Here is a 23,264-nt window from a genome sequence, read left to right as displayed (position 1 = left end):
CTATGTAAGATAGAGTAGCAATTAGTTCAAGATAATATTCTCTATCAATAACTGAATAAAGAAATCTTGTATTTCTAAAAGACATATGTTTTAAGACAATGATTATATTGAAGTTTACTTTTCTGTTTTGAATTTGAAAATTAACCAGGATGCTTGAATACATGATTGATCTTTTAGATATTAATAGATTTGTTAGCAAATAGACAGGATTAGGCTAAAAACTACATTTAAAAATTTTTAGTAAGATTGAGCCATTTACTTATAAAAATAGAAAGCTGTGCCTGTACTGATATAGGACTATTTTCCTTAGTTTCCAGAGTGTGGATTCTTTGGCATGTATGACAAAATTCTTCTCTTTCGCCATGACATGAACTCAGAAAATATTTTGCAGCTGATTACCTCAGCAGATGAAATACGTGAAGGAGATCTAGTAGAAGTTGTTCTTTCAGGTAAGTAAATAGCTTCTTTTATTTTGTTGCCTTTTTTTCAGTGAGCCTTATTTTTTGTTTTAAATGCTCTGTTCAATTATATTTAGTCTTTGTACTAGTTGCTTAACTTCTTTCATCAATAATAATGGTTACCATATGATTTTTACTTTCGGGAAGTTTATATCACAGATGCGAAAGTGGTAAATAAGCCCTGAGTTACTTACTTGTGTTACTAAGCTAAAGGAATTATCAGTTAAACTAGAAGAGGAATGTATTCTTTTTTGAGTCAAATAAAACAATTATACTAAAATTCTCTTCTCTTTTTCCCATTTCTGTAAAGAGTATAGAAAAAGAGAATTGGGGTTCAGAAAAAAAATCAGGAAAAAAAAATAATGAAGATGTAGAAGAGGCAACTGCAATACTGGTTGTTTCCATGACTTAAATAATGCTTCTTTCCTTGTTCTCAGTGGGCACTTTCTTACCTCTCTCCTTCCCCCTCTCACCTATTCTTGCCATTCAGTGTTTCTTAGCTCCTGCCACTTCAGATCTCAGTGGCAGATGGACAGGATTGTTAGTGAGGAGTGTAAAGGAACAAAGAATGCATATAGCAGGCCTGCCAAACTCTTCGTTTGGTAGGAAAGGAGGGAAGAAGGGACGGGGAGAGGATAACAATGAGAGGGAGAAAGGAAAAGACGGAAAAGAAGTAAGGATAGGAAAGGGAGGAAGGCCAACCAAGAGTCCAGAGCCCTGCCACCATTTTTTCCTCTTTTCAAATTCATCTTTGCAGCCAGTACTTGAGCTCCCTCTGACCATCACCATTCTATATTGGTCCCTGATCCTTCCCATTCATCTAGCCCCTACATTGGTCATTCTTCTTCTATACCACAACCCCCACACACCTGTACACTTCCCAATCCTTGACTTCCTCTTCACTCTCAAGGCTCTTCACTCCCTGTCTTCCCTGGAGGTCATGCTCACATCCACTCCTCCTTTGTTACGGAGCCTTCCTCTGGCCACTGTGGATACTAATGACTTGTAGGTGGAGGTGAGATGATGTCTACTGGCAGATGTGTTTACTGTTCAGTTGCTTATGGAGGGAAGAGGAGACTCTTTTTTAACCACTAGGACTGTGGAGAACAGACAGAGAGCACATTCTGAGCTCTTAAGTTAGAATTGAGTGCATTTCTCACAGAAACATTGTTGTAAATTGAGGTCAGTTTCCACAATTTTACATTTATTTATTTTTTAACTTTAACATTCTATTTTCCAGTGTGTTAAACAGTTTATTTCTTAAATAGATTTCTTTATTTTTTTTTATTTTTAATTCGTTTATTTTTTATGGTGACATTGGTTAACAAAATCCGATGTTTCAGCTGTACATTTTAACAGTAAGGCATATATATATTTACACTGTGTGTTCACCTCCCATAGTTAGATTTGTTTCTGTCACTACATATTTGACCCCTTTTCCCCCATCTACCCTCTTCCTCCCTCCTTCCTCCCATTAAACAGTTTTTAATTGGCTAAAACAAACCTGATGACTATTTGCAATCTTGTCACTTTGAGGTCAAAATACCTACATATAGATCTACTTTGGAGCTCAAATTATTTGAAGCTGATGAACGTCCTAAAGTAGAGTTTAAAAACCACAATGTTAAATGCTGAAAATAATTTATTTTTAGAGTCAGATGAAATTCAGAGAAAAAATGATTCTGTGCTTTGACGTAAATAAACATAATCAACCTTCCTAATCTCATACTAATTACAAAATGAGGTTTATTTTAATGCTTTTTTTTTTTTAAAGCTTTGGCTACAGTAGAAGATTTCCAGATTCGTCCACACACTCTCTATGTACATTCTTACAAAGCTCCTACTTTTTGTGATTATTGTGGTGAGATGCTCTGGGGTTTGGTACGTCAGGGACTGAAATGTGAAGGTATGTGCTCTAAACTTTGTGTCATTTGAAATAAGTTTTCACATTTGCATTCTCTAATCATCAATGAAAGACCAGATCATTAGTTCATGACTAGGTAGTATCTAAGGTTTAGAATTGAAGAGGTCTGTCTAGACTCTGGTCTTTGCTCTGCCACTTACTCAGTCATACTGTTGGGCAACTTAACTAAACCTCTCTGAGGATCATTTTTTCTATCTATAAAACGTGCTCTACTTTCCTGGTTTTATGAAGAGTAAATGGTTTAATGAGGTAATATGGTTAAAATACTTGGTGCAAAATTGTGGCTCAATAAATATGAACTTCCTTGTTTTTCCAAAATGTTAGTGTTTTACATGCAACAACAAAGTTCTGAATTAGAATTGCTAGGGAATAGGATGCAGTTGCACATTTCCATTTAAGAAACTCTAAGGTGAAGGATCAATAAAATTTTTCTGTAAAGGGCCAGAATAAATATTTTAAGTATTGCTGCCATATGGTCTCTGTTGCAACTACTTAACTCTGCTCTCATAGCATGAAAGCGGCCACAGCCAAGATGTAAACAAATGAGCATGCTGTTTTCCAGTAAAATTCTTTATAAATACTGAAATTTGAATTTCATGTAATTTTCACATGTCTTGGGAAGAATTTGGTACATAGGCCACAGTTTGCTGAAGTGCTTGAAGCCGGTAGTTCTCAAACTTTACCATGCATCAGAATCACCTCAAAGACTTGTTAAAACATACTTTGCTAGGCCCCAACCCCAGAGTTTCTGATCTCGTAGGTCTGGGATGGAGCCTAGTAATTTACATTTCTAACAAATTATCAGGTGATGTTAAACTTGGGGACCACACTTCGAGAATTACCACTCAAACTAACTTAACCTTTCTAAATAAACTTTTCTACACATTTCTTATTCTTTTTGAATTTGTCAGCTTCCACTTAGCCTGTCATCTTGGTTCTTAGGATAACTATCACTGCCAGAGAAAATAAATAAAAGAAGCACCTATTTTTTATGTAACATACTTACATAGTAAAAATATATAAAATACTTATATATTTTAACCTTTTAAAATATATTTAGGCTGTGGATTAAATTACCATAAACGATGTGCCTTCAAGATTCCAAATAATTGTAGTGGAGTAAGAAAGAGGCGTCTGTCAAATGTATCCCTGCCAGGACCTGGCCTCTCAGTCCCAAGGCCTCTTCAGACTGAATGTGTGGCACTTCCCACTGAAGAGGTATGTATTCTAAGGTCCTAGAAGGGCATCGTACAGTTACTCCTTATTTCGTACAGGATATGTGACATCATCCTAGAATATAAGTTATATACTAAAGAATAGTAAGAGTCCTACACTTAAGAAACTTAAAATGTGTTAATGGAGACAGGGCTTACCAAATATAATGAAATACGTTTCGTATCATTTGGGATCACATTATCACTTGGGCCTCACTGCATTCGCCTCCTAACCGGTATCCCAACTCCTGGTCTCTATATTTTACTTGATCTTACACACTTCATCCAGACCATCTTATTACACTACAGCTTAATACACAACTCCCCACCAGGAACGTTTATTCTGTATTTCCAGCACTCTGTACTCTTCAGCATTCCCTGTACACACCCTTGCTCCCCGTTCCTTTGCCTTTGTTTGTCCTACATGTTTTTCCCAGAACTAGCTCAACAGCTACCATTCCTGATTTCCCTTTACCTAGAAGTTATTTTATTATCTGAATGCCATAACACTTTTCAGACTTCCTGGATGGTGTGTATAGTGTTTATATACTAGATTGTCCTCAAGAAGAATATGATCTATTTAAAGAAAACAATGCTAACGTCTTTGCAAACCTCACCATGCCCAGCACAATACCTGGTACTTAGTAGGTGTATTCAGTGATGAATGAATGAGTGAGTGAAGGACCCCCCTGACCCTCACAGTATCTCAGTGGGATTTATCAGTAGATCTGTACACCATGAGACTGAAATCACAGAGCAAGTTAGTAAGTGATATTAGAATTAAATCCAGATCTGATTATTTTTAAATTAATGACTTTTTCTAATATATTGTACCCCTCAAGGGTTAAGTAGTAGATCAGGGAAAGAAAGAAATAACTTTCTTGTTCATTTGATAGTGCTTAAAATGATTTCCATTCGTAGATTACAATCTTATTATTTAGTTGCTTCCCTAACCCCTCTGGTCTTCTGTAAATTAATGATAAAATCAAGCCTTTGGGCTATTTTCTTGATATCCTAGTCACAAGATTTTGCTAAACCAACGCACCAGTGTAAAAGCTTCTGAAATTCATTCACAAAAGTCCCATATTTCCATATTGCTTAGCCCTAGTGTAAGATTTTTAAAGTAGAAGACTACTGTAGCATAAGGAACTGAGAACAATGAGTTATTGTAAACATATGCAAGAGCTTGAGAAAAGATTGGTAATAGAAGAGTTAGTGCATTTTATATTTTAACTGCACAGGAAACTTAATCTGGGAATGAGGCCTGTAGGATAGAGATATGTTCTTTTAAGAGCCCCGTAAATGATATTGGCATGCCAGCTACCCTCAGTTGGGTATTATTAGATTAGCATGTAACAGGACAGAGTAGATGAATAAGGTATTATGTTTTAATTCATTAGTTTATAATTTACCCTGAAGATGAAAATTCCTTAGGGAAGTATAAGAAGTAGAGTGACATGTCGAATTGGTTGGACTGTGTGGAGTTCTTAAGAACAAGTAGAAATTGTAGAGTGGAATGCCTGTCAAGAAGCTTACTTTTGTCAATCCAAGCATGTAGTCTCCAAAAGGAAAGAGGTACAGTAAGAACTCAGGGAGGAAAATCAGAGAAGGAAGAGGGGAAAGAGGACCCTACAGGAATGGAGGAGATAAGGAATAGGAGATGGAACACACTCAAATCCGAACCAAGGTTAGAGAGGAACTAACTCCCAAGTGGCTGCAGAGTAAGAGCCTCCTAGGTTCTCATGTGCCAGGCTTCTTGCTGTGGCACTGTGCACACATGCTCTGTACCATGTCCCTAGTACCGTGATCCCAGCAGGACTTGACTAGAGGCAATCACTGACTGGCCATTAGCATATGAAGGGATCTGTTAGGAAAGTTTTTCCTTGTAGGGGTTTCCTGTATACTTGATGATGACTGGCTAAATCAGTCTTATTTCATCTTGTGTGTTTTAAACTTGAGATAAACCGAAAGTAGCAGGAGCAAGAAAGCAGTGTTGAGTCACCACTAGCATAGGGAGCCAGGGATGAACAAAGGCCTAAAACATCTGTTTCTGGTTCCCGCTGGCTTCTCCGTTAGCTTTGCAGAATCACTGTGGTGTTCCTTTTGCTGAAGGTGCTCCATACATGACAGCATGGATAAAGGGTGAACCAGACTAGAGCAGGACACCTTGGACAGCTAAAGCATGCAAGCTTGGTTTGGGTTTTAACATTTGTTTTGTATTCTCTTAAACTATTTCGTAATTTGTTTTAGAGAATTTCTTGCTGCACGTTAGTGAAAAACTCCATCAGAGGCTATATTTTTATTCTGTTTATAGTGCCCTGCATTTGTTTGTCCTTTTCTTTTTTCTTCTTCTTCCTGCTTTCTTTTTTTCCCCCTCCCTTCATTTCTCCCTTACACTTCCCTGTCTCTTGGTTTCTTCTGGCTTTTTTCTCCTTCTGTTGGTTGAACATATCAATGTAGAATGGCTCAACTTTCGTGAGTTACAAGCATTACTAGTTATAGAAGGTATGTGAAAGCTCTCAGGACCTCAGTTCTAGCAGTGAAGATGCAAGCAGCTATACTAAAACCTGTAATACATCTAGAAAGTAGTTAGATATTTGGATTTGTTTTAAAATATTTTCAGACATTGTGTTCAGTAATTTAAGAAGAACAGCAATAACATTTTCTGAATTTATTTTTTCTATGCTTAATTTCTTGGTAAAGTTTTTGAAGAGATTTGAACATCTGTTATAAATTGATTTTAAGGCTTCTGCTTTTTTATTTGAAAAATATCATCTGTGCCTGGCAACTTATTGTTAAACAGTGAATATTTAAATATAGATAGATAGATAGGGAGGGAGGAAGGGAGGTAGGTAGATAGGTGGATAGATAGATGAAAATATCTTTTTTTGCATAAATAGCAAAAACGTTTATACTTTTTTCATTCAAAGGTTGGTAAGTTAAGCTTCCAAAGGAAATTGCTGATATCTACATGTCTAGATTTTGGCTTTAGTGTTAAAAAACAAAATGACTTTTGTGGTCAAGCCCTGCTCCTAATATTTTGTTTTTAATGTTGACTTATACTTATGGAAGTTACTTATATTTTAGTCACATGTTCACCAAGAACCAAGTAAGAGAATTCCTTCTTGGAGTGGTCGCCCAATCTGGATGGAAAAGATGGTAATGTGCAGAGTAAAAGTTCCACACACATTTGCCGTTCACTCTTATACCCGTCCCACAATATGTCAGTACTGCAAGCGGTTACTGAAAGGCCTCTTCCGCCAGGGAATGCAGTGTAAAGGTAGGATTGGATGTTTTTCTTAAGTAAAATTTATATCTGATTTTGTTAGCAAATGTAGGTTTCAAATATTTTTTAGAAGAATAAAACAAAGAAATTTGTCTCATAGCTTAAAAAAGAAAGATACCTACACACACATGCACACATGTATTTATTCACATTTACTATTACTGTTTGCAGTATGTATACTGTGTACCAGGAATTGTACTAAAGAAAAATTGGAATGTAAATAGAAAACTAGAATTTGGATCTCTGCGGTATGGCTGCTAAATATTTCTTAATACGGAACAGTTAGTAAGCAGATAGTTGAGATTAATTCTTTCTGACTCCAAAGACAGACACTGCCCAAGATATAAAATAATGCTCCCTCCTTTCCAGTAAATATTCTCTCTCTCTCTCACATACACAGACACAGACATACACACACTATGAGAGTTTTGTTTTTAATTCTGTAGCTGGGAGAGTTGTACAAAAACTCATTCCAGAGAATAATCACACTAAAATAGGTAGACTATAGTAAAAACTACTGGAATTATAATAGGAAATACCCATATTTGGATACTAACCCAGAATACTGTCATTGTATTCCAAAAACATTTCTTAATGAACCAGGTTTTTAATAGAATAATGGAATAGTTTTTTCCTATAGTCGTATAATGTTTTTATGCTTTTAACAAATGATTTTATCTGTTTTATCTTATGTCTTCTTCTCAGCAATGCAGTATAATAGAGCAACCAGATAGAGAGTTTAAATGTGTTATTAGTCATTGAACCAGGATAGGATAAATAGTCTATAATCTTAGGTACTGAGTTTTCATGTGATTGTTCTAATAATTCTTGGTACCATACCTTTTTATTTAGTAGAAGTATTTATGGAATTGAATTATTTAGTTTCATCTAAATAAAAGATTAGATTTGAGGTCTTTACAACAATAAATCCTGTTTACAATATAAAATCAAATAATTGTATATAAATTTCACTTAAGTATATAAGAAAACTTTTTTGGTAATATATGGCAATGTAGGGGAACATCAAATAGAGACTAGGTTGTACGTTTGTTGTCAAGTATTTAATAACCATCACGCAGGCATAAGTACATGTTGAAATTTTATTTCAACAGCTTACTTTTGAATATGAGTTAATATATGTTAATATTTTAAAATATCAACACTAAAGTGTATTGGCAAGCAGCTACTAAGGAATGTTTTGAGAAAGAACATTAATAACAGATGTACACGTTCTGGCCAACACATAATCTTAGTAAAGGTAGTAAAACAGTGCTGCTCTGCTGAGCAGAACAGAAACATTCTAAAATCATACACACAAAAGTAAAATATTTTGTAGAGGAACTAGAATAAATATGTAGATTAATGAATTTTGAAATAAAACCAGTTAACTCTGCTACTGGGTTATTAGTTTAACTTCTTAGAGCTCAAAGAATAATGTTTTATGCTTGTATTAGTTGAGAAAGTAGTAGGTTATATTTCTATATAGCTAAATTATTTTTGGTTATCAATCAAAAATAATCAGAATTTATTCAGTGATTTTCATGATATGAATTAAAATGCTTAAAAAGTAAAATAGTCATCATTTTCATTGACCTTTCAAGCTAAAAAAGAAAAAACAATAATTTAGTTAAGATAAAACAGTTATGCAGGATTATTTGAGAACAAATACAATTCGAAGAACAACCATTCATTCATTCATTCATCTGTTTATTTTTTACTTTGTTGTAGTAAAACTACAAGGCGACTTGAGAGCATATATAAAAGATAAGCGTAAACAAATTAATAAAAACATGGGCAGGAATACAGAGAAATAAAAATGATTGCCATTAGAACTATATACTTGCTGCCAATGAGCCGTAAATTCGACTCTACATTTTTCAAAGGGAAAATGGAAACCTTGTTTTTTTCACAATTTGGAAACCTTAGATTAAAAAAACTGAATTATTTAAGATATATGCAAGATATTAATGTGTATGAATTTTCCCAGGGCTTCTCATTAAAAAAGACAGTATTATATAAGTTTTATCATCCACCAAATTATTAATTTCATGGGCCTTTTAAGTCAAGACTTGAAATTATTTTTTTACTCAGTTATTGCTAGTGTTGTTAGACAGTTTTACAGCAGTGGGTCTCAATTTTAGTGTCACCTAAAGTGGTTATTAAAACACACATTTCTCAGCCCCACTCCCAGAGCTGCTGATGTAGCAGGTCGGGATAGGACCCGAGAATTTGCATTTCTAAAAAGTTATCAAATGATGCTGATGCTGCTGGTCTGGGGACCATAGTTTGAGAACCACTTAGATACAGAGTAGTGTTGAACAACTTGTACCTGACAATGATCTGCAGTGCTATCAACATTGAGATTCTTGCAGACTGAAAAGAACCATATGTGCAGGTGGGTGACCTTGTGCATGAGAAGCTCATTCCTTCCTTACAAGGTTGTATGGGAAGCCCTCACTAATTAACCTAGTCCTAATAACTGGTTGTAGAATCTCAATCTCTTTTCTGCATATCCAGTAGGTCCTAATAATTAGAAACTGAAAGTAAGGACCTGACATATATTGGAAAGGAATTTAATCAGCTGGAGAAACTCTTCAGGGCTATGTGGAAAGATGAAATGTGAGGTGAAGGAAGGAAACATGGAGTTGCCAGCAACATTTTAGCTTCATTTCACAGGTAAAGAAACTGAGATCCCCGAGGAGTTAAAATAACTATTAAGAGATGGCATCAGAATTTGAAACCAGACCATTAGCCCAAGACCTGAGTTCTTAGTAAAGGAAAACTTGATTTTATCATCATCGCTGTCATCATCATCATCATTTCTAATAATATTCTATTTGTGAGTGATTTGAAGAAAATCTTTAATCATATCTGATATTGCCTGACTTTTTGCATAAATTAATAAGCAAATATTTTATTTTAGATTGTAAATTCAATTGCCATAAGCGCTGTGCATCAAAAGTGCCGAGAGACTGCCTTGGAGAGGTTACTTTCAATGGAGGTAATATTCTTAATTTTCATAAAAGATCAGAAAAGGTCACAGTTTTGTGTATTTTCTTTGTGTAAGGTTATATTTGCATATTTTGTTTACTTCGTTTTTTAACTTTGACCTCTTTCTGATTTTAACAATCAAGCAAAAAACAGAAATCAGTGATGATATACTTTTATTAGTAATTATGCCTTTCCATCTTTCCTTTAGCTATCTACCACTTTGTAGTCTAATATAGCCAATAGTGCTACATATCCTCTTTCATCTTTAGATATAAAAAGACATTTTTAAAACCTTGCAGTTATCCCTAGCACTATTTCATAGTCCTAGCATTTATTTACTGTTTACTGTATGCCACGCACTGTGCTAAACTCTAACACATATTAGAATGTAATCCTAAGACCAGCCCTTTGAGGTAGCTACTTACAGATGAGTTAACTTAGGCACAAAGACATTAAATAATTTGCCTAAGAAATACAGACAGTAGGTGGTAGAGTTGAGATTTGAACTCCTTTGGCCTGGCTTCTTAGTTTGTAATCGTTAGAACACATTGTATAGCCTCACTGTCTCTTTATCAAATAATTATCAACTAAACATTTTCCCTTTTTGCCATTTTTTTTTTCTCTTTTCAAGATTATATTGAAGTGATTACCTTTTTTGGAAGGAAGGAGTAATGACTCTAAACTTTCATCATAGTTTTTCTTTAACATTTCTGTGACTGGTAAAATATTTTAAGTTCTATAGGAAGAAAAGCAGCAGCATAAGGAATGTAAATTTAAAATCTCCTTAAGATTTAACATTTTCTCTTATGGCATGTTTTTTATAGTTTCAGTTTAACACTATTGACAGAGAACGATTGGTTTTCTTGTTTTTCTATATTACTGAAGTCTTTTCTAGATTTATAGTTCATGTATTTTTGTGGTTTTCTACTTATTGACAAATGGATATGAAACACTATATCGGTTTATTTATAAATATCAATTTATATTTACCTGTATAAAGTCCAGCTTACTTTTTTTTTTTTTGGGTCACTTACGTTTTTAGTAAAGTTACAAAGATTTACTCTTGTGTTTTCTTCTAAGAGTTTTATAAGTTTAGCATTTACTTCAGGCCTGTAGTCCACTTTAAGTTAATTTTTCTATTTGATTTAAGGAAGCGGTCCAGTTTCATTTTTTAAATGTAGATATCCAGTTGTCCTAGCACCATATATTGAAAAGACTATTTTTTTCCAATTCAATTGTCTTGGACCCTTGTAGAAAATCAATTGACCAGACATAATAGTGGTGGCTAATCTTTTACTTTATTTCTAGTATTTTTTTGTCATATACAAATTTAAAATTCTAATATAATCAAATTAATTAATTTTGTGACTTACAGTTTATTTTGTATCTTTCTTTAGAAATATTTCTTTATCCTGAATCATAAAGATAATTTCCTACATTTTCATGGAGTTTTGAAACTTTTTTTCATATATAACATACTGTCTCTGTTTAAATGTATTGATTGCCCTTCATGTAAAACTCTGAAATTCATGTAAAATTTTTCCAGAACCATCCAGTCTGGGAACAGACACAGATATACCAATGGATATTGACAGTAGTGACATGAACAGTGATGGTAGTCGGGGTTTGGATGACACAGAAGAACCATCTCCCCCAGAAGATAAGATATTCTTCCTGGATCCAGCTGATCTTGATGTGGAAAGAGATGAAGAAGCTGTTAAAACAATCAGGTAATACATGGTTAGGTATTTCAAGCTACTTCCAAATTCAAGATCAGTCTGGGAGCTTCATTAATGAAGAAAAAGCCCCACATCTCTTTAAGTAGAACCTAAAATGTTTAATTGGAAATCTAATTAATTCGTGTCTCTTTGACATGCACCATAGTCTTTCTGAAATAAATCATCTTCCCATCCACTCAAGATGAGAAGGTGTGGGAATCTTGTTTTCTTAAAGAGAAAAATGCTTTATTTAAATATAGTCTAGATATCATATCTAGCTCTGGAGCAGCCCCCACAAAATGTCAGAATTGAACCACCAGTTAAAGCAACCACTTTCACATAGCCTTTATGCAAGGAGATTACCCGATGTTAGAAACACCAGTAAGAATATATACCTGAGAACTTTGCGCAAAGATGTTGGTGACAAATTTGGGGACAGTTTTCATATTACCACAATTATTCTGGCTTTTAGAACTTTGTAAAAATGTTATTGGATTATAAAGCTTTTAAATATCTCCTATGTTAATAGAAACTCAGTGTTTTGTATATATAGCCCTGTGGGGTGTACTACTTTGTAGTAAAATGTTCACACATTGGCAGGTTTTGTTTTTCATTAGCAACGAAGAAGTATTTAAAGTGAATGTGTCATTTTTTCAGTCTTACATGACTGAGTTGTCATTTATTCACTTTGGCTTATCCTTAAATTACAGTTCTTATTATCATTATTATTAACTAAAACTTTATGTTTACCCAGTTTGGAGACTCTTAAGAGAACTTAGCTAATTTCCTAATCATGACTACTTCATAATTTAAGGGAATGTATTAACTGTTTGAGAGTCAAACTCAAAAACAGTGTATGTTTTATACATACCCCACAAACTGCTCTTTTTTTCTTGTGACACTGTTACTGACCCATGTTTCAATGTTACCTGATTTGACTCATTACGTTATTTATTATTTTCTTAATATCTGTAAATTTTCAATATCTTTTACTAAATACTTTTTATAAAAATATGAACAAACTGTGAATTTGAGTATAGGTATAATTTTTGCCTGGTTATGAATTTACTAATTTATCTTGCTGCCTAGGGCAGGAAGCTTCCTTAATACCAATCCCAAATGGGACCCTCTCCTGGGCTCCGGATCTTCTCATTAGGGAGAATTCTTTCTGCTCTGTTCATTGTTTTCTTATGTTTTGTGATCTCCAGAAAATATTTATAACAAATAATGAGGACTTAACAGTATTACTTTAATCTTTTATAGATCAACTATGTATCATCATAACAGGATTAATTCTCTTCTTAAGCCATTGTTTGTCTTCACAAGATATTTTGAAAAATTTTAGCTCAATTATCTTTAAAAGGGCTTGATGAACTTATAGTATGTATGATTTTTTAAAATTAAAATTATCAATATTTATCATAAATATTAAATATTTTTTAGTCCATCAACAAGCAATAATATTCCGCTTATGAGAGTTGTACAATCCATTAAGCACACAAAAAGGAAGAGCAGCACGATGGTGAAAGAAGGATGGATGGTCCATTACACCAGCAGGGACACCCTGGTCAGTAATCACAGACATTTCTATGTGGCGAAATTTCGTTATGTGCTTTATTTTCAAAATGAGAATGATATATATGTATGTGTATATATTTGTAGAGAATTTTTAAAAGACAGAATATTTAATATCTTGTCTTTACAAACTGGTAGAGCACTAGAAATTTAGAAAGGGTCTAAGGTAATAATACCAAATGTATGAAAGAAATAATCGATAAGCTGAACTTTTATTACAATTTAAAACTTCTATTCTGTGAGAGACAGTGTCAAGAGACTGAGAAGACAAATCACAAACAGAGAAAATATTTGCAAAAGAGACATTGATAAAGACTCTTCAGAATATGCAACGAACTCTTAAAACTCAAGAGTAAGAAAACAGCTGATTAAAAAAGTGGGTCAAATACCTTAATACATACCTAACCAACAAAGGTACAAGGATGGCAAATAAGCATATGAAAAGATGCTCCACATTATATGTCACCAGGAAAATGCAAATTAAAACAATGAGATGCCACTACACACCTATAAGAATGACTAAAATCCAGAACCCTGACACCACCAAATGCTGAGGAGGATGTAGAGCAACTGGAACTCTCACTTATTGCTGATGGGAATGCAAAATGGCGCAGGCACTTTGGAAGACAGTTTGGCAGTTTCTTGCAAAACTCTTACCATATGAGCCAGCAATCACACTCCTTGCTATTTACCCAAAGGAGATGAAAACTTATGTCCACATAAGTTTTTAAACCTGCATGTGCATGTTTACAGTAGCTTTATTCATAATTGCCAAAACTTGGAGACAACCAAGATGTCCTTCAGTAGACTAATAATAAGTAAACTGATATATCCAGATAATGGAATATTACTCAGCACTAAAAAGCAGTGAGCTATCAAGCCATGAAAAGACATGGAAGAACCTTAAATGCATTTACTAAGTGAAAGAAGCTAATTAACACAGTGTTCACAGACAGGGAAATACAAATGACTCTTAAACATAAGAGCTTAATCTTAAAATACAGTTTAAAATTTCAGTGAAATACTAGCTCAAATAGCAAAGATCAAAAAGTTTAGCAACATTAGTGAAGGTATGAGTAAGACATTTACATGTTGTTCATTAGCCTATAAATGGGGTCAAATCTTACGTCAGATAATTTAATACCGTCAAGCAAAATTATATGTGCATATATCTTTTGACCCAGTAAGCCAGCCTTTAGAAATTTAGCCTATCAGTAAATTTTCTCTCCCCACACCTTCCTTCCCTTCCTCTCTTTCTTCCTTCCCTCCCTATGTACCTCCCTCACCCTCTCTCCCTCTCCCTCCCTCTCTCTTTCTCCCCACATGTGTGTAGTAGATATGCATTTGCATATGCATGCATAAAATCCTCTCAAAGGATTCCCAAAAACCTAATAACATCACTGCCAGGAGTAAGGGTAGGAGTGGGATATGAGTGATGGTGGGATGATGATACTTTTCGCTATATGTCCTTTATATAGTTTCAGAATTTTGAAACTAATGAATTTTAAACCTATTAAAAAGTACAGATTTAGGAATAAAAGCGAAAGGAAAAGAAAAATACAGATACTTTGGAAGAATAATTATTTTTGAACCTGTTTTATAATCTTTATTTTATAGAGAAAGAGGCATTATTGGAGACTTGACAGCAAATGTCTAACATTGTTTCAAAACGAATCTGGATCAAAGTATTATAAGGTAAAGATTTCACATTTAAAAAAATGTGTTAAAATACTGTATGTTTTCCAAATATAGCTGAATAACATTTATTTATTGTTATATTGGAATATACCTATTATGACTCTGCCTAATATAGTTTATAGAAGTCACTGCTAAGTTCCTTGTTGAATACCTGCCCCCCATCCCTCCATTTTACCCCCTACGACTCTGCTGCCAAAGGTGAGTTTTTTTGTTTGTTTTTGGCCAGCTTGTCAGGTTGCTGCTGCTTTACTTCTTGATACTTTGACTTAGGTTAACTATTTAGACACTCCCATGATCATGGCCTCCAGAAGAGGCCAACGTGGCATTCGATGTTTCTCTCACTTTTCATTTCACCTTACTCCCCAGTTCTCAAATACTTCTTTTGGCTCTTCATCTACTTTGTATAGTCTTCTTTGCTTGGCTTGCTTCACATTTTGCCATGTGGCCGACTGACACCAAACAAAATTGGAAGTATAGCAATTGTATCAGAAAGAACAGTAAAACTAATGACTTGGTTGGGTTTTTTTTTTTAATAAATATTTTTGCCTTAGGAAGTGGAACTAAAATGCTTGTTACAATTATGGACAGAACCAGAATGACCTACTTAAACAACCAACACTGACATTCTAATTTGCTGATACTATTTCTGCTTCATACTCTTGGGGGATGTATCTTGCAGACAGCAGCCACTTCAGAAGTAGTCATTGAGTTGATATTTAATGACAATTGAAAAGTGACAAGTGTTGGATGTAGCAGCCATTGGCTTCCTAAACCTTCTCTTTCCTTGCATTCTAATGAGCCGCTGGCTTAATTATTATACTCCACACTCTGCCTCTGGCATTATTGGACATGCAGATCATTCAAGGCAGATACTGTCGTTAGGACTTGACTGTGTATTGTGCCACATACTTGTGTTCATCTTAATGGTATTTATTAGAATGCATATCTTTGGTTGTTTAGTGTATTTGAAAATAAAAACAAGTATTTATGTTTTTCAATGCTTAATTTTTTACCTCAGGAAATTCCACTTTCAGAAATTCTCCGCATATCTTCACCACAAGATTTCACAAACATTTCACAAGGCAGCAACCCACATTGTTTTGAAATCATCACTGATACTATGGTATACTTTGTTGGTGAGAACAATGGGGACAGCTCTCACAATCCTGTTCTTGCTGCCACTGGAGTTGGACTTGATGTAGCACAGAGTTGGGAAAAAGCGATTCGCCAAGCTCTCATGCCCGTTACCCCTCAAGCCAGTGTTTGCACTTCTCCGGGGCAAGGGAAAGATCACAGTAAGCAATACGCTTGTTGGTGGTTTTCTCTCCTCTGGGTCTTAAGCATTTCGTGGTATGGTCATGTTTCTGTATGTATTTTTAATACTCATTTTATGTTTTATCTTTAGTAACCAATACCATTAGTTAATTCCTTTATAAGGTTATCTTGCTTATAGTGTGTACATACGGTCCCCAGAGCTAGGCTCCAGGGTCAGTCTCCCTACATTTAAATCCTGTCTCGGCCCACCTTCTACGTGATCTTAGATAAGTACTGTACCTCTCTGTAATGGTACGTTCTTTATAGAGCTGTCAGTATTAAATGAAAGAACCTATAAGGTATAGAAAAGCATTTGTCATCCATGAATTCTCATTGGATTAAGTGATATAACAGTCCATGAAGAGTTATAGTTCACATCACAGTCATGAAATCAATAAAGTCAGAAATGCTCTATTTCCTTTAACTGAATTAAAACATTCAGAAATATTAAAAAATTATTGAAACATATGTCCTTTGCACTGATGACATTTATAAAATAAAACCTAAATCAGAAAGCCATATATAATGTCACTTTCTGCTCACTGGTATTATATTATTTATGGGGAAACATATTCATTCAATTCAAATATATTTAAATTGAAACAGATAACCAATTTCTAAGTATAGTTTATTTCAGTTCAGCTATATTATTTTGTGCAACTGTTCTTGGCATTATGCTAGGCCCTGATCTAGAATGCAAAAGAAATACGGACATTTCAAAAGCTACTTAGGGAGATAAGACATAGGTACACAGGTGTTTGACGGTACCATAAAGCAGAAGAGTGCAAAAAGGAGTAATGCGTTACTCAGGGACCTCAAATATGTATAGAAAGAGTGAACAAACTTCATGGCAGAAGAACTGAGCCTGGACCTTGAGCTTCCATCTCAGGGAGGTTAGGATAGGAAAGGCTAAAGGGGGGAGGCGGATGGAGTAGTGATACTAGTTAAGGAGACAGGGACAAAGGTAATGACCATGAACATGTTTGGTGTCTAATATTATTAGAGGTTGAATAGATGGATATTCACAGTGCTTCTTAAGTTTGAGGGGGTTTTAGAAATGTCGTATATTCTAATTAAAATCACTGACCTTTTCCCAATATAATCCAGGCACATACTCACAAATTTTATTTGTAATTGGGTTTTGAAACCTCAAGCCCACACAAAGAACTCCTCCCTAGGGTTGAGAATTCCTAAAGGCAAAATTACAGAAGGGTTAAGAGTGAGGATTCTGGAGAATGAAACCCCAGTTTTCTGCTTACTAGCGGTGTGATCTTGGTCCCTACAGTTCTCTAAAGTGGGCCTAATAATACCTAATGCAGTTAATGCACTTAGCACAGTTTCGGATACATTAGTGATACTGTTACTCTGTTGCTGCTGCTGCTGCTGCTGCTGTCCTTGTAACCTATCTGGAACAGAGTTCTGGGAAGCAATAGAAATTAAAACTGGATGGAGCTCTAGACAGTGGAAGCCTTTGAAATAATAAATAGTGACTTAGACTGGGAGATTGGAACTACATAAAGCAGAGTTTTAGACACATTAATTTTGTTTGGTATATATTCCTTGATTTGGGGAGGCATTGGGGAAGGGGCACCTATAACATCTGTACTAATTGCCATATTTTAATTTTTATGAAAAATGTGGTTGTACTCTGGATGTTCTTCACAATTTGCTTTTATCCACTATTTTATATACGTCAGATATATTTTCATGTCATTATACAGATTTACCTAACTTTCGAATTTTTTATTGAAGTAATACATATGCTTTTTATGTTTTAAATAAATGAAAGCAGTATACAAGTATATAAAGACTAAAATCTTTGTTCCCCAACACTACCTGTCTCACTCACCAGAGGTAATCATATTTTTCCTTGTTTTTAATTCAAGTGCCACTATCCTGCAACTTACCTTTTGAACTTAATAATACGTCATGGATTGCTTTCTGATTTGGTACTTACAACTATAATTAGGAAGTGTTTAGCTAGTATTCCTTTGTATGGATGTATAATATGTTATCCACTTTCTCTTGCTGGATTACTGTTGCATGTGTGAATCAATTTTTTTTAACAAATGTAATTACATTATGTTAACTGAATGTTAACCAGTTTAAAAAATTTAATGTACTGTGAGCATTCACATGTCAGTAAATATTAATATTGTTAAGTCATATATTAACAGTTTTCTTTTCTCATACATCAATATTATATTTTACAGAAGATTTGTCTACCAGTATCTCTGTGTCTAATTGTCAGATCCAGGAGAATGTTGTAAGTAAAAATTACAGCTTGTTATGCTGCTATAGATATCAATCAGTATGTGTTTTTCAGAGGGAATGGAGAGTATAGGATATTCTGGTCATTTGGTAAAAAAAAAAGATGTTAGACTGGCCTTAACTGTAGTACTGATTTGACCCTGATATGATGTTCTGAATTGTTTATATTTTTAATAGATTTTTCTATTTCCCTTATTATATCATAAGCCCCTTAAGTCTGTTATAAATTAGCGACCTATCACAGAGTCCCATATACAGTTAGGGCTCAATAAATGTTTATGATAATGTTAAAATAAAATAAAAATTAGAACGGATTTAAGAGATGTAGACCAATACCTGGACATCTTGATACTTTATCCATAGCCTCATTTAATTTACTAAATCCAGTGAGATAGATGTTACCACATCAACTTTATCAATGAGGAAATTGAGGCCTAGGAGACTAAATTTACTTTTTATAGATCACTACTTAATAAATGTAAGATTTTTTTAAAATCCAGAGCATTTTCCCCCAAAGGTCTTCTTACAGAGTACATTATACATCACATTAAGATAGTATAAAAATTAGGCTTACTTTTTTAGGACCTAAAAAGCTTATGTTTTATAAAATATTTTGTTATGGAAATTAGTTGCTTCTTTCATAAAAACAAATGAATTTGTCTTTGAATGAAAAGAGTCAGAGATATTGATGTTGCCTTGTGGAGGATAATAATACTGCCTTCTCTTTCCTGAACAGGACATCAGTAGTGTTTACCAGATCTTTGCAGATGAGGTACTCGGTTCAGGCCAGTTCGGCATCGTTTATGGAGGTAAGTGACTATAGACTTGCATATGGTGCACACTACAGAAATATTGTGAAATCTTAAAACATCTGCCACTTGTTATGTATTGTCACAATTAAGTAACAGAATCATAAAATTAGTTTCGCAATAGCCTTACTTTATCTCTTCTTGTAGCTCTTACATAAAGACATTTAAGTGGGAAAAATAAATTGTTTGAAGTTTATGTTGGGCTGTGAAGGCTTGTTTATTGACGTATGTGCCTTACTGTTTTTTCCAACACAAATGGCACCGTTTGTCTACTGTTGGCATAAAAGTTATAGCAGGTCTGAAGACCTGAGATCTTATCCAGCTCTGTGACTTAAGATATTGGCAAAGTCATCTAACCTCACTGTGTCTCAGTATCTTCATCAGTTTAATGGAGCAAATAAAACCTGACCTGCATAGCTCTCAGGGTAGTTAATATTAATTAAACCTAATATACATAAAAGTACTTTATAAGCTGTGAACCACGGTGCAAAAGAAATATTAAACTCTTGTCATCCTTTGCTGAGACTATTATAGTGGTCTCCTAGTTGGCCTTACTGCCTCCAGGCTCTAATATGTTAAATCACTGTATTGACTCAGTAAATCCAGAATAAAATTAATTCATTGGAACAATGTTTTTATCAACACAGTATCTGAATACTAAGGGAGGGTAGTTAACTTTCATTTATTTAATAAGGTAGATTACTTTTCACCAAACAAGTTGATTCAAATTTCCTACCATTTCAAATAATGAAACATCCTTTATTAGGAGCAAATACTGTAGAGGGAAAACATAATTTATTTCTCAAAATTAAAGATGAGTGAAGGAGAAAGGACAAAATGAACCAAAGAAAAGAAACGTAAGAGTAAATCCATATAAATTGTGGACAACTTTGTGATAAAGCTTTTGTATGTGAGCTGTCAATTTGCTTCTTTTCTATATATATATATAATTTTTTTTAAATAGGAAAACATAGAAAGACTGGAAGGGATGTGGCTATTAAAGTAATTGATAAGATGAGATTTCCCACAAAACAGGAAAGTCAACTCCGTAATGAAGTGGCTATTTTACAGGTAATAAAACAAAGTTGCTTTATATTGGTTTTGATTTTTGATTTATGAGTTTTAAATCCAAGGCTGTTTCATGTACTGACCAAAATAAGATTTGTTTTTTGTTTTATTCACATCTTATAACCTTTTGGCTCAGTGAGAGATTGTTGAGCATCTGAATCAACTCGTTCTTTTTTAAAAGGAAAAATTAGATTACGCTAAGCTAGGAAGTTGAAAGGCCTATCATTATTTTGCTCTATGATAATAATTTGGAACATATTTTCATACGTAAAATCTTTTAGAAAAAGAAAATTTCATTCTTAATTCATCACTCCAGGAGCTCAAAGTACTTGATTTATCTGCTACATTTTGTTGAGTCGTTGTTATACCACCCGTTTCACAGATGAGGTACATGATTCTTACAGCAATTACTGTAAAAATAAAGACTGCTTAAAAATTGTTTACCTTTTAACAGTAGTGGTTATTTTATGCAAAACTCTAGAGATTTAATTTTATATAGGTTTAATCCATTAAAGTCTATTTTTAAAGATATAGTGGCAGTGACTTAAATCCTATAAAATAAATTACTGTGTGTTTTTATTTTCATTTAACATTTTTATCTCTTTTGGGGGTCATCTAGAAAACTGAAATTTAGGTTTATCTTTTGATTTTTCTGATAAATATTTCAGTACTTTAAATTTTTTTTATGTTTAATATCATATAAACAATTTATAATATACAAGTTTCTGTTAATTCATTGTATAGCTTTTGCATATTTAAGAAATGGTGATTAATAGTTAATGCTGTCAGTACCCTATTTGCTTGTGGGTGAATTTCGAGAAGACACACTTACTGAACTTAATGCTTCTTTGAAGAAGAAGGTAAGAAATTTCTCAACACATAATTAATTTTACATTTATTACGTCGTTGGTCACTAGTAGTAACATTTGCCTTACTTCTTTTTCAGAGGAGTAATAATCAAAAGATTGGTCTGCAAGCTACCTGTGGTCACTTTAAGGCTACCTCCTCCTACAGAGAAAGTTACCTTAAATAGAACATTAATATCATTCAGACTCTGTATTTAGGGTGTGAATATATTGTTGAGATCTTTTTTCATATCTAACTTTGGATTCTGTCTCATTGTCCAACTAATATGCAAAAAAATAATAAAATTTAAGGGTTTATTCCTAAAGCTTGATTTTTTTGTCACTTTAAGCACAAACATAGCTCTGAACTACACACTGAAGCTCTTTCCCCATGTAATCAACTGTGGATCATAATAACTGAATATAGGAATTTTCAGATCATGCACAATGCAAAAACTTTATTATTATATCCTTTTGGTTATCTTCCTTGAAATTGCCCAACTTGGAGTAAAATTAAGTGATTGTAGCATGTCTCCAAATATAGTAATGTCATCTTAAATTTAATATAATTCTACCTTTGTTATAGATTCTCTTAAAATTGTTTACATTAAATATTTATATTTTTATATTTAGTCAATGGCTTACTTTGTGTCAGAAACATACTTATTTTTTCTCAAACTCACACAGAAAGAAGATAGATTTTTGAATCTAAGTTTGTCTCCAAACCACATATTCTTTCTGCTCTACCACATTGGACCTGCTCAATATGTGTGTACACACATATGTAAAATTGTGACTTCATTTATTCCTTTGCAGTGTAGAAACTCTGCATATTCTTCTGTATGTATAGTGTAAAGATAAACATTAACCTCTTTTGTATATGAATTGTAATTCTATTAGTAGAATCTGAATTAATGTGGCAAATACATTTTTTAATAGGAAATTTTCAAATAGCTCATTTACTAAATTTAGTTCCACAAGATTTAGTCATATGAGCATTTCAGCTAGATTTTCAAATGGGTTGAAAGGAACCCATACCACCCTGTGGTTCTCCCTTTCCCCCTCCAGCTGTGTCATCTTTACTTTCTCGTCTTTGCCCTGGGTTCTTATATGTAGTTCTCATCAAACCTAAAAGGCTGGCTGAACCCCTGATCCTGGTATTGTAATCTTCATCTGCAGCTCCACACCTACATCTTTATAAAGAACGGAAAAGATAAAGACTAAATAAGCATATTATTGAGACCACAGCTTTAACCTTTCTGGTGACAGAAAGGAAAAATATATAGAATCATTAATTTAGAAGTGACCTTACAGTTTACCCAGGGACATCCAGCCTGTCTCTTGAGCACTTGGTTAATAGGCTCTGTATTTCTATCACTTTAATAGACATGAGCACAAGACATTTTTAGACATCTTTGACTATTAAGCTGAACCAAAATCCCTTGAAAAAAGTTCCAAACACTGCAGATACTATAGTCAACAAATGAATCTCTTTTCCAAATGATGGCCATATTGACTTTCTTGCTGTTCCCCAAACTCACCAGATGTGGTCCTATCTCACGGACTTTGCATTAGTTGTTACCTCTGCCTGGAATACTTTCTTCTTCCCATCATGAGCATGGCATATTTCCTTAACCTCCATCACGTTTTTGCCCAAATGTCATTTCTTCAATAAATCCTTTGCATTCTCTTCACCATTAAAGCTACCCCTTCCCCCTGCACTCCCTTACTTTGTCTTTTCGCTACAGTAGTCATCACCTCCATAGTAGATGATTGACTAGTTTTTCACCTATTGTCTTTCTTACCTTGCTAGAATTAAGAAGCTCCAAGAGACATTTGTCAGTTTTGTTTACTGATGAATCCAGACTACTTATATAGTACTAGGCACATAGCGAATACTCATCTAATATTTATTGAATAAATCTATGTGGGGAATTATCTATAAAATATTGTTAAATATTAAATGGGATGATTTCATTTGTTTAATTTCTTAAGGTATTATGTGTATTATGTCTACATATGGTTATGTATAGAAAGGATTTATAATTACATAAACTGTCAACATTGCATTTCATAGATATGGTAATATAAAA

General features: G+C 33.9%; 1 protein-coding gene across 1 annotated transcript in view; it reads left to right on the top strand.

Annotated features, from left to right (window-relative positions):
* Nucleotides 1–23,264, top strand: part of PRKD3 (protein kinase D3) — a 53,608-nt gene that overhangs the window by 19,774 nt on the left and 10,570 nt on the right. The window contains exons 3-14 of the mRNA XM_006910395.3: nt 311–449; nt 2,233–2,364; nt 3,443–3,600; nt 6,684–6,876; nt 9,806–9,883; nt 11,420–11,603; nt 13,035–13,158; nt 14,784–14,861; nt 15,883–16,159; nt 18,392–18,444; nt 19,186–19,258; nt 20,223–20,329. Of these exons, the coding sequence (XP_006910457.1) occupies nt 311–449; nt 2,233–2,364; nt 3,443–3,600; nt 6,684–6,876; nt 9,806–9,883; nt 11,420–11,603; nt 13,035–13,158; nt 14,784–14,861; nt 15,883–16,159; nt 18,392–18,444; nt 19,186–19,258; nt 20,223–20,329 (1,596 nt within the window). The remainder of the gene's footprint in view (nt 1–310; nt 450–2,232; nt 2,365–3,442; nt 3,601–6,683; nt 6,877–9,805; nt 9,884–11,419; nt 11,604–13,034; nt 13,159–14,783; nt 14,862–15,882; nt 16,160–18,391; nt 18,445–19,185; nt 19,259–20,222; nt 20,330–23,264) is intronic.

This window comes from Pteropus alecto, unplaced genomic scaffold (assembly GCF_000325575.1).
Source record: "Pteropus alecto unplaced genomic scaffold, ASM32557v1 scaffold61, whole genome shotgun sequence".
Classification (NCBI taxonomy): domain Eukaryota; kingdom Metazoa; phylum Chordata; class Mammalia; order Chiroptera; family Pteropodidae; genus Pteropus; species Pteropus alecto.
Note: the sequence above shows the minus strand (reverse complement) of the source record. Positions and strands in the feature narration are given on the sequence as shown.